The following is a 12,582-nucleotide window of genomic DNA, read 5'->3' as shown; positions in this document are numbered from 1 at the left end:
CAGAATATTCTCTTCCACGTTGCTCTACTTTTGTTTTAACAAGTGGACGTACTTCAGAGCACTGAGTTAACAGCTATGCTCTTATTCCCTCCGCTCCACACCCCCCCAGGGAAGTGGTAGGTTCCAATCGGTGTTACCACCGGTTCGCTTCGTGCACACGCTTTGCGCACAATTGTCATTATGATTGAAAAAGAGTAAACACGGTTGATTGATAATAAATGGTTTCAGCCAAACACTAACCATGAGCGAAAGAAAAGTGTTTGTGTTATCATTCATATTCTCTGAAAAATGGCCAAGAAATCATAAATTCTGCCAGGATATATAAACTTATGAGCACAACTGCATATACATACATATATATATACATATACATATACATATACATATACATATACATATACATATACATATACATATACATATACATATACATACATACATACATACATATATGTATTTCTCTTTAGCCAGATTCTTCCTACGTAAACCAAGATTTTTATGCAGCCCTAGTTCAGTGAAATCCCAATCCACTGGTTTCTAGGCTTTTTTTCTTCAGGCAGCAGCAACCACCCTGCTGCCCTTGGGAGACTAAGGAGACTAAGATAGATCTATTTCAGATTTATAAGCCCTCATATATATACACATACACACACATAGTATAATATATATGATGTATAATGTATAATATATATGTATATATGTGTGCGTGTATAATATATATATATATATATATATATATATGTGTGTGTGTGTGTGTGTATAATATATATATGTATGTATAATATATATATGTATGTTTTTCTTTTAGCCAGGTTTCTCCTACGTAACCAAGATTTTTCTTTCTACAGCCCTAGCTCAGTGGAGTCACATCCACTCGATTCTGGGCTTCTTTTTTTTTTTTCCTTCTGGCAGCCAGCAGGCCATATGCTGCCCTATGCTGCCTAGTGAGTGAAAAAAAAGCCCAGAATCTAGTGGATGTGACTCCACTGAGCTAGGGCTGTAGAAAAAAAATCTTGGTTACGTAGGAGAAACCTGGCTAAAAGAAAAACACACATAAAACCTACGAAAGAAAAAAGTATATATATATATATATATATATATATATATATATATATATATATATATATATATGAAAATAAACAGAAAAAAACAACTAAAAGGAATTACAAACTATCAATACATATCACATATCCATTAAATATTTAAAAGTATTGAAATTAAAGAAAAAAAATGGTAATACTCAATTATTGTAAAAAGTCATGAATTCTATGCAAAAGGAAAACAAACTACATCCTTTTTTGACCAACAGATAACATTTCCTTTTTGAACTAAATAAATTAAACATCTCTTGAATCCAGTCGTTAATATCAGGATAATATTACATTCAGGTTTTTCAAAACATTCTCTTAGCAGCATCCCAAGCCCAATGTCACCATATCTCCTAAAAGTCTATTAAATTATTCCAAAAAGTTGTCAGTGACTTTATGTATTATGTATCTAATATTAAGCATAAATGGAAATAACATGATATGCAAAGAAACCCAATGTATTATAACACCATAAACAATTAAAATATTTACAGCCCAGAAGTGAATGAACAATTCACTGCAAACCATCTCAAATTATATACATACCCATTCAAAAGCCTGTCCTGGATGCAACAGAAAAGGCTTCTGCATAGGAAGCCATGCTTACAATGTTTTCCCTTGCATAGCTTTCTGTTATGCCCAGTGAGAGCTTGAAACGAAACCAAAAATGCTCCCGTGTTAGATTGTGGAGCTCCAGCCAAGGGGGATCTCGACAGCCACATAAATAGGCTTGGCAAACCACTTACCTTCCAGACACTCAACTTCTGCACAACCTCCCCTCAATACCAATGAATCCCAAATGAGAAGAATCTGGTAGATTCTTCCTTTTTATGTTCTGGCTGACTTTATTCCTGTTTTTAAAAGGGAAGTACGTGTAAACAGAAACCCTGCCTTCTTTGAATGTCAGTAATTAAACTATCATGACTTTTAAAAGCACAGGAGTGATTTGTCTTTTTGTGTAACTTACTCTCAAATCAAACTCTTCTCAGGGGAATTGCTAATTGCAATACTCATTTGCACTTGGAAAGCAGAGGGATGTTGGGGGCAGGGGTCGCAGGCTCCAATAAGCGGGGTCCCTACATCCTCTCCCCACAACCTTCCTCCATCGTCTGCAACTCCCAAGAGCCCGTATGATGAAGCAATTGGGGTGCTGTATAAGGACTGGAGGAATAATCCAAGTCCAGCCCTGGAAGTTACACAGCAATTTTTGGCCAGTTAGTTTTATCCCAGCCTACCTCACAGGGATGTGGTGAGGAAATAACTGAACGAAAGAATGCTGGGATCATTGTCTTCAGTTTCTGGATACAACGTGGGAAGAAGAATTGCTGCTACTATGCTAGGCAGCTAGGCTAATTGGTAAATAGGCCACCATCTGCTTTCTTCTAGAGAATGTCCTCTCTGCCCTGATTTAGCCCTCTATTGCTCTGTTTTCTATCTGTACTTTTAGGCATGGCAGCTAAGACGTATGATGAAAGCCAAATTCCCTATTGGCATGAGGGGGCTGGCTCAATAAGAAATGTAAGATTTTATTATGCGGATCAAGGTTCTGGAACGGTACCAGAACTGAATGTTAAAGAGAAAGGCAAATAAAAGATTGATACCCGCAGGGTTTACCTCAGTGACTGTTCCTCCAGACAAGAATATACAGACCAAGAAAAGCTAAAAGACCAAAATGCAGGCCATTTCTCTGAAAATATCAAGAACCTAATCCTCACCTTTGTTATTGGTTTATAGCAACCTCAATTCCAGTTCCCCGCTTAACTGACTTTAGAAGTAGCAGATAAATAGGTGCGCCTCCTGGGACATAGAGGGACACAAGGATGCAAATTTTATTTTATTTTATTGTATTATTTTATTTTATTATTTTATTTTTTTTATTTAATTTTCTTTCTTTATTTTATTTATTTGTCAAGAACGTATTAGGTAATTTATATAATTATAAGCATTAACTGAATACATAAAATAGATACAAGTAGAGGAAACATTAGGTCAGGAGTGGTAGGCACGCTGGTGCTCTTATGCACACCCCTTACAGACCTCTTAGGAATGGGGTGAGGTCAACAGTGGACAGTCTTAGGTTAAAATTTTGGGGGTTTTGAGATGAAACCACAGAGTCAGGTAGTGCATTCCAGGTATTGACCACTCTGTTGCTGAAGTCATATTTTCTGCAATTGAGTTTGGAGCGTTTCACTTTAAGTTTGTATCTATTGAGTTCTCCTCCCTTTTTAAAAGCTGTGTTAAAGAAGTTTCTTTGCTCTTGATTAGCAATTTAATAGGAGGCTTTCCAGGGTTGTTTCTGTACAGGATTTAGATTAGCAGGTTTAAAGTTTGGCTTTCCTTTAACTCTTTTGGGCCTGAATTTTTTAGAACGAGGTTCCTCTCCATTCATTACACTAAATGTTTTATTTCCTGTTCAAATGCCTATTATGTTTCTTTCAACTTCTCTATTAGGGCTTGCCTGTGTAGACCAAAAATTTTGGTCCTTCTGAGAAATACCCACATCTTTAAATTTAATCAGCAACACTGGGAAAGCATAGTGTCACAAGGTTTGCCCATGCGTCCATTGGTGTCAGAATTCACTGCGAAAGTTTGTGGGAAATACAGGAACTATTTTCTATGGCTAAGTTTACACATGACAAACACAAATGTAATTTGCAATTAAGTATGCTATGTGAACCTAGTTGATCAGTTTGTAAACCAGAATATAAGGATTGAGGTGTTGTGTAAACACAAACCCAGTTAAACCTTTGGGTCTAAAATGCCTCCTATCCTACTGAAGTTAAAGTCTACTTCATATTTTAAAATTTACTTATGGCCAGCCAGATAAAACTATTATAGACATTGTATTAGGGAAGTTGAACCTACATATTTTATTAATAGGCATATATTTGTGAACTACAACTTTTTTCATCGAATATGATTTAAAACTATTATGCTACAATATTCAGCTTGCTTTGCTTTTGTAAATTTTGATTATTTTATTACAATATAATACTTTTATTTATCATTAAATATTTTAAGTTTACATAAATTTGTTTTAGGAAACTGCAGATATTTAATTGGCAAAGAAATAATATCTCTAGGGTTAAGTTGCTTCCTTACACTTTCAGTAAGATACTCAGTTCTGATCCATGCTAATTCAGTGATGGTTCAGCCATGATACAGGTAGTCCTTGACTTATGACCATAGTTGAGCCTAGCAATTATGGTTACAAGTTGTGACTGTCATAAAGTGGGTCATCATCTGACTGACCCAATTTTGCAACTTTTTTTCATTGCGGTCATTAAGTGAATACAGCAGTCATAGTATGAATGTGGCAGTTATTAAGCAAACCCACTGTTTGCTATGGACCAGTTATTGCCGCAACTTTTGGCAAAATCATCGGAAACTGCAGTCACATAACCACAGGACACTGCAAACAATTGTAAATGTGGCCAGTGGCTAAACATCCAAAACACTGTCCTGTGACTGCAAGGGGGGGCGATGCCCAGCTGTCAGAACTTTGAAACCAGGTGATGAGTACCTTTTGGGGGGGACAGCAGTCTGGTAATTCAATAGATGCTATGGCTAAGGAAAATCCTGCCTTGGCAAAGAAATAATAGCATCAGCTCTTAGACTTATATACTGCTTTAGAGTGCTTTACAGGTCTCTCTCTAAGCACTTTATAGAGTCAGCCTATTGTCCCCAACAACTTGGGTCCTCATTTTCCCTACCTCGGAAGGACGGAAGGCGAGTCAACCTTGAGCCTGGTGGGATTTGAACTGCCAAAATTGCAGGCAGCTGGCAGTCAGCAGAAGTAGCCTGCAGCACTGCATTCTAACCACTGCGCCACCAAGGCTCTTTAAATGCTTTTGAAAGTGATCACAATCCAGTTTGAAATTTGTGTAAATTAATCCCTCTCAATTATTTGGTGAAAGAAATTTCTATGAGAATATTTCTTTTGGGGATATTCAATTATCAAACTTCTTTTATGCTTCCAATTTTTTTAAAACAGAGGAATCTAATAAAATAGAAAAAGTTCCTTTTAAAGGTTCCTTGCAGTGTTCTTAGCAGCAATAAGCAGTTTGCCATTGCCTTCAAATAGTCCATAAAAATAAATGAAGCCATAAAATTAATTGTACTGCAGATTTTGGGATAGTGTTGCAGCAAGAACAAAATAGCTTTCTCTTTTTAATAACATAAATACAATTCTTATGAGTTCTTATTATCAAGTTGTTACCATAATATAAAGATTGCTACTTAGTTTTTCTTCATTTCAGTGGGAACTGTAGAGGGATAGTTCACAAAGAGTATGAATGATTTTATTTTTTAACGTGGGGGATTTGTTGCCATTTCTCTTTCTTTTGATTAATTTTATAACCTTACTGGTATCACAGGAGTCGGTAAACCCTGCTTTGAATGATTACAGTCTCCCTCAACATTCCAATCTAGATTTGACCATTTAGTTGTCAAACTATAATATGAAATCATCATCTTCCTTGATAATTTTCTTTGGACTCCTTTTCCCCGTCTTTATAATATAATTGGACAATAAAGATTTTGCTACCTGAACACTTTTGGGTACCGTATTTTCCGGCGTATAAGACGACTTTTTAACACATGAAAATCTTCTCAAAAGTCGGGGGTCGTCTTATACGCCGGGTGTCATTCTCCTGTAACCAGGCAGACCAGCCCGAAAGGCTCTGACGAGCCTTAAATGGCTCTGACGATCTGCTAATCAGGCAACGCAGCTGGGATCGCCAGAGCCATGTAAAAGGAAAAAGTTTTCCCCCTCCAGCTTGCTTACCTTAGCTGCTAGTCACAACGCTTGCCTTGCTTCGCTTGCCTGAATCCATCAGCAAGCCACTCCCTGCCTGCAATCAAGCAAGCAGGGAGTTGTGGAATTCAACTCCCAGAATTCTTCAGCCAGCAAAACAAAGCTGGCTGAGGAATTCTGGGTGTTGAAGTCTACAAAGTCTTAAAGTCGCCAAGGTTGGAGACCCCTGTTCTATTGGGTAAGTTTTTTTCCCCTTTGGGATCTTTAAAAAAAATAGTTAATTGGGGTTTTTTTTAGTTGTTCTTTTTTAGACCTAGCCATTTAAAGTTTAGGAAGTTTTAAATTTAGTTTTCATATAAAAATAAAAATAAAATAAAATAATATTTGTGCAGCTTTCTGAGATTTAGTGTGTTTCTGTAGTGTTTCACTCTAACTACACAAACACACAAAATCTCACAAAGCTGTATGTGGAATTTTGTGCGTGTAAAGTGTGAAAGTTGTTTTTTGGGGCTTTTTGTGGCTGTGTGAGGTTCCTGCTTGTTGCAAGGGCCATTTTGGGTCTAGCACAGCTGCTTTTACATTGTGGGTGAGCCAGTTGTGTTGTGTTGTGTGTGTGTAAAGTGTCAAAGTTGTTTTTTTGGGCTTTTTGTGGCTGTGTGAGGTTCCTGCTTGTTGCAGGGGCCATTTTGGGTCTAGCACAGCTGCTTTTACATTGTGGGTGAGCCAGTTGATGTTTTTTAATTTTTATCTGCTGTGCGTTGGAAGAGGGGTAGTCTTATACGCGAGTATAGCCCAAATCCTATATTTTAACAGGAGAAGTCGGGGGTCGTCTTATACTCCCAGTCGTCTTATACGCCGGAAAATACGGTATATCTTACAGATTTTTGGCTGCCAATCACAAAAGCAACCTGTAATTTAACCTATCATATTCCTTTTTATATAAATTGTCTGTTTTTACACAGTAGACCCCTTCAGGAACTTTTGGCTATGCTGTGCACATGAAAGTAACATACGACGACATGGAACAGTTGTTGAAACTCATCCAGCACAGCAAGTAGAACTGAAATATCTGTGGAGATCTCAAGCAGTGGCTCAGCTGTTTTGAATGTAGCTCTGATACATCAAGTACTATATGTGACTCAGGGGTGGGCTTCAGATCCTTTAGCAACGGGTTTGCTGCCCCATTGCTGGGTGGGCGTGGCCATGGTGGGCGTGGCCTGGTTGGCCACCTGCACCATGGTGGGGGAGGATGTTTTTCATCCTCCCCAGGCTCCAGAGGCTTTCCTCGAGCCTCCGGGAAGGCGAAAACTGCTTCCCCCGGGATCCGGAGGCCGGAAACAGGCCCGTTTCCAGACTTCTGGAAGGCCTGTTTTTTGCCCTCCCAAGGCTCCGGAAGCTTTTGAGCTTCCGGGAGGTTGAAAATAGCTTCTCCCGGGGTCCGGAGATCCTCCGGAGGCCAGAAACAGACCCGTTTCTGGACTTCCTGAATCTCCAATAGGCCCTTTTTTTGCCATCCCAGACCTTCCACACGACCCCTGCATTTACCTGGAATGATGAACGGGCCGTGTGGAGACTCCTGGGAGGGGCGGGGTGGGCGTGGCCAGCCAGGGATGGCATTTGGGGGTTCGCTGAACCCTGGCGGTCCCTGGCTAGAGGATCGCCCGAACCCTTCCGAACTCCCAGGAGCCTACCCCTGATGTGACTTCAGGAAATTTATAAGCGGGACTACAGCTTCAGGTGCTGAAAAGCATACAGTGCATTCATAAAGTAGTCATACCCCTTTCACTTTTGTCAATTTTGTTGTGCTGCAGCCTGATTCTATAGTTGTTGAAATTCATTTTTTCCCCCTCATTAATCTGATGGGCTGGCTGCTAAAACAAAGCAAGGATATGGCCTAACTTGAAAGGAACTCGGGAAGCCTGTAATTGTGGAGTCCGTCTGGCAAGAACAAAGAATATGCTTATTCACAGAGAATATGCATGGGTAACATTTGTAGCAAGTCTAGGTGATTAGAGGACTGATAACAGTAACAAAGAGTTAGATATCCTGCATAGCTAAGCTAAAAGTTAGGAGTAGAGATGGCCTGGAGCAAATAGAATGTGCATTAGATAACTCCTGGAGCATTCATTAGCCAAGGTTTAGGAATACGGATGGCTAGAGACCAATAGAACAAATTGTTAGATTATTACTGAAATGTTTATTAGATGATAATACTTATTATCCTGCCTTGTCCCACCTTCTGATGGGAAGTGTAGGCGAGAGCGCTTGTCAGGGCTGCAACCTGGAAGAGGAGCTGCCCAAGGCTCATGCACGCACCTGAAAATGAACTTCTGGTTTCCGGCGCATGTTATGTGCAGTGGCTAGCTAGTCGTCCAGGTTTCTGGCACGCATGTGCACATGACGATCAGCTGGCCGGTGAGCATGCTCACACAGGAAAATGGAAGACCAGCTCTTCCAGTTTCTGGCACTGCCACACACAAGAAGGCCAGCTGATCATCATATACACATGTGCACCATAAGCCCGGAAGAGGAACATGCTACGCCACGTATGCCAAGTGACATGGCTCCGCATGCCACTTCGGGCACGCATGCCATAGGTTCGTCATGATGGGGCTAGATGGAAGCCACTCCTCTGTGCAAAACACATGAAAGCCCCCTTAAGAGTTTGCAAAAAAGCACCTGAAGGACTCTCAGACTGTGAGGAACAAATTCTAAGGGGGCTTTCATGTCTATGGAGATTCTCAGTCATCCAGAGGTCATGGTTGCCCCAAAGGTGCTCCTTCAAGAGGCAACTGGACTTTCTGGTTTTTCTTTGAAGACATTTCGCTTCTCATCCAAGAAGCTTCTTCAGGGCTTTCATGTGTTTCATACTTTCTGAATGCACTGTAAATCTTCAATATAGGTAGATCATGATTAATGGAATTAATGAAGCTCATAAATTCAAATTATTCAAATTTGTACTATTCAAGCGATAGGTCTAGAAAATAGAGCACTGCACACCAGAACAACTAGACACAAGAACAGTTTTTTCCCAAACGCCATCACTCTGCTAAACAAATAATTCCCTCAACACTGTCAAACTATTCACTAAGGCTGCATTACTATTAATCTTCACATCGTTCCTTATCACCCATCTCCTCCCACTTATGACTGTATGACTGTAACCTTGTTGCTTGTATCCTTATGATTTATATTGACTGTTTCCTAATATGATTTGATTGCTTATTTGTACTCTATGACCAGTGGTGAATTCCAAATTTTTTTACTACCGGTTTTGTGGGTGTGGCTTGGTGGGTGTGGCAGGGGAAGGATACTGCAAAATCTCCATTCCCACCCCACTCCTGGGGGAAGGATATTGCAAAATTTCCATTCCCACCCCACTCTGGGGCCAGCCAGAGATGGCATTTGCCGGTTCTCCGAACTACTCAAAATTTCCGCTACCGGTTCTCCAGAAGCTGCTGGATTTCACCTCTGCCTATGACTATCATTAAGTGTACCTTATGATTCTTGACGAATGTATCTTGTCTTTGTATTTACACTGAGAGCATATGCACCTAAGACAAATTCCTTGTGTGTCCATCACACTTATAAAGTCCAATAAAGAACTCTTTATCTTCTAAAAATAAGGTAATTGTTTCTGGCTTGGGGGAAATACCCAATAAAAAAATTTAAACGTCCCATTTTGACGCTTGGATGTTTCGATTTTGAAAATACACCAGCAAAAGTATTAGAATACACTTATTTTACAATTATTATTTTTTTTTTTAAACTAGAGCCGAAGTAGTTACAGAAAGCAAAGCCAAAAACCAAAGAATTCTGAAAACATTATTCCTCAGGTAGACAAACTCACTGACCGACCTCGACCTTCATTTAAAATAAGTACATCCAGTGAACTAACTAACTAACTAACCCCAAGCGAGATGGATAAAAGACATACACACCCTAAAGCGCTCCTGCACGTGACAAACCTCCGGCAGTTTTTTCCGCCCCCAGGAAGGACCCTTACTACAATACCCGTCATGCTCTGCGCCCACGCCGGCTCCCATCTGGAGACGGGAGAAGCGCGCGCAGGGCCTGTTGGGTGGGGGGGGAAAGGGCGCGTGCGCGCGCTCGTGTGTGTGTGTGTGTGTGTGTGTGTTTGTGTCGGCGGCCGGGGAAGGTGGCGGAGCGAGCGCCCTTCCCTGGCGCCTTCTCCTCTCTCTCTCTCTCTCTCTCTCTTCCTTGCCCGTCCATTCATTGCTGCTCTGCGGGACTGTCCGCGCCCTTCTTTCCCGCCGGCCGCCGCCATGGAGGCGCTGATTCCGGTCATTAACAAGCTGCAGGACGTCTTCAACACGGTGGGCGCCGATATCATCCAGTTGCCGCAGATCGTGGTGGTCGGGACGCAGGTAAGGCAGGCGGGCAGGCAGGCAGGCAGGCAAGCGGGGCCTGAGCCAGGGGTGACCTCCGCCCGGGCTGGAGGCGAACAGATGCCCTTGGGGGAGCCCTCCAGCCGTGGGGGGGAGCGGAGCGTTTCAGTATGCGGGAGAGATGGTTGTTTCCTTCCTGATCTGGGGGTGGGGGGGGTGTTTGAGAGGGAAGGAAATATTGGCCGGCCAGTGCGAGTCTTGCAACGGGTTGTGGGGGGGGGGGGTTGTTAATTCTCATACTCTTAAATGTATATGCCGCCCAAACTCCCAGCCAGACTGGGAGGTGTGCAAAAATTGTAAAAAAATGCATTTATGGCTATTGCAGTTGTGATTAGCATGGGCAGCCTTCCAGGGGTACTAGGGTCTGGAAGTTGAGCTTTATTGTAATTGTATTGAAGTATTTCTTAGAGGCTTCTTGAGGTGTAGGGTTAAATTTTATATAAATAAATTAAGCGGTCGGGATGGGTTTATTTAGTGGTATTAAGAGCTGCATTGACATAAACGCCTTTTCTTTTCTTTTTTATTTTTTGGAACCGCCTGTTATTCCCTTCCCAGAATGAAAGAAGCCACTCTCAAATAGGAGAAGCATGCCGGAGAGACTCTTTCCAGGCCTGACTTAATAATTAATAATTCCCCCTTTGCTAGCAAGTTAAGGGGAACGCAACAGGCCTGGCATCCTGAAGGCTGAATATAGGCAATATAAATTTTTGGGAAAGCACCCTAAAATCCTCCAATTCTTCAGCTCATTGAACCCTTCAGATTGTTCATCAATTCCCAAACAATTGTATGAAAAAAATTAAATAAATTCTATTTGAATAGCACCGCTACTAACAATAATAACAGTAACCCCTTGGATAGTGCCAGCCATCCTTGAGGATTGATACTGACCACTTTAGGGAAAGCTGTATTCAGGCTATATTTTAAGGTTATCAGGACGCCTCTGGTGGTTTGTGTTGCTGTTAAATCCTAAGGATGGGATTAGTTAAATTTGTTAAACCGTTTAAGGTAACTAACATTTAAACTGAATGGGAGAAGATGCTTGGATATTCTGCAATGGTGCTAAAAGTTAATGTATTTAAATGTTGGGGGGGGGGGAAGTCCTGAGCTTGTTAAAGCTAAAAAGAAAAATGGGAACACACTGTCCCTCTATACTAAGGTAAGAGAAGTTTGTAGGTCTTTTGTGTCTGGCATACTATATGCTGTCTGGAACTACTATGCACAAAGATTTATCCTTGCAACAACTATGTTAAATAGGTTTGTATCCTGTCACTTTATAAACAAGGAAATGCACATTGTAAACACATGCATTCTTATATAGACAGTATAAAGTCCTATGGAGGGATTTGGAAGTGATAATGAGAAATATTTTATTCAGAGAACAATTTGGAGGTGATGCTGTAAACAGCAATTATTCTGTCAGTTGCAGAGGTGAGTAGCTAGGGAAAATATGAATGCCACACCCTGTTCTTCAGAGGACAATATATGTATAAATTATGATTGATAAATAAGGGTTAAAACTGTAGAAACCACAAGAGATCAGATCTCAGTGGTAAGAATTCAGGGATATATTATGAAAATTAGAGAATATGAAAATCAGAAGGTTAAGTTAATATATTTCTTTGTTAAATTTAGTTGTCACTCAACCTTCTCTAAAGTGACAGTTAAAATTTTAATATATGTTGTTCTTGTTAGCTGCAAAGTCATGTCTGACCCATCGCGACCCCATGGACAACTTTCCTCCAGCCCTTCCTGTCCTCTACATTTTAATATATACAGAAATATAAAATTTATAAATATAAAAACAAATTGACAAAGGATCAAATACATGGATTGCATTTTCCAGGGGAAAAAAATAGAGCATTTCAATTAACAGATTTGTATTATTTTTCTATAATACATTCAGACCTAAATTTACTGAAATCTTGCTCTGGTGCTGCTAAACTTGTACAATGAAAGGTTAAAGATCTCAGTCTTCCTCTCCTATAAACTGAGGGAACAGAGCAGGGTAGAATTAGTAGAAACTCAAATGTCTATGGAGATAGTCAGTCATCCAGGTCATGGTTGCCCCATAGGTGCTTTTCCAAAAGATGGCAGGATTTGATTTTTTTCCCCTTGAAAATGTTTCGTTTCTCATCCAAGAAGCAACTTCAGAGTTCTTTGAAGGCTTCAAATTATTAAAAGTCATAATGCAAAGGAAGTAGAGAAAATGTTTCTCATTGATAGGCTAATGGTACCGTCTGTAGGCACTTCTCAAAAGAAATGAGTTCTGTATAAATTGAATATTTCCATAATTGTTTATAAACTATTTCACTTGTTTGCTACGTGTGCT

At 40.4% G+C, this 12,582-nt stretch overlaps 1 protein-coding gene across 4 annotated transcripts in view; it reads left to right on the top strand.

The window, feature by feature from the left end:
- Positions 1-10,034: 10,034 nt before the first annotated feature.
- Positions 10,035-12,582, top strand: part of DNM1L (dynamin 1 like) — a 43,241-nt gene continuing 40,693 nt past the window's right edge. For all 4 annotated transcript variants that reach the window (XM_070946639.1, XM_070946637.1, XM_070946638.1 and 1 more), the window contains exon 1: positions 10,035-10,232. In XM_070946639.1, the coding sequence (XP_070802740.1) occupies positions 10,131-10,232 (102 nt within the window). In that variant the 5' untranslated portion in view covers positions 10,035-10,130. The remainder of the gene's footprint in view (positions 10,233-12,582) is intronic.

This window comes from Pituophis catenifer, unplaced genomic scaffold (genome assembly GCF_029215685.1).
Source record: "Pituophis catenifer annectens isolate HBS135680 unplaced genomic scaffold, rPitCat1.0.hap2 SCAF_7, whole genome shotgun sequence".
Lineage (NCBI taxonomy): Eukaryota > Metazoa > Chordata > Lepidosauria > Squamata > Colubridae > Pituophis > Pituophis catenifer.
The sequence above is the reverse complement of the archived record's forward strand: the minus strand, read 5'-3'. Positions and strand labels throughout refer to the sequence as shown.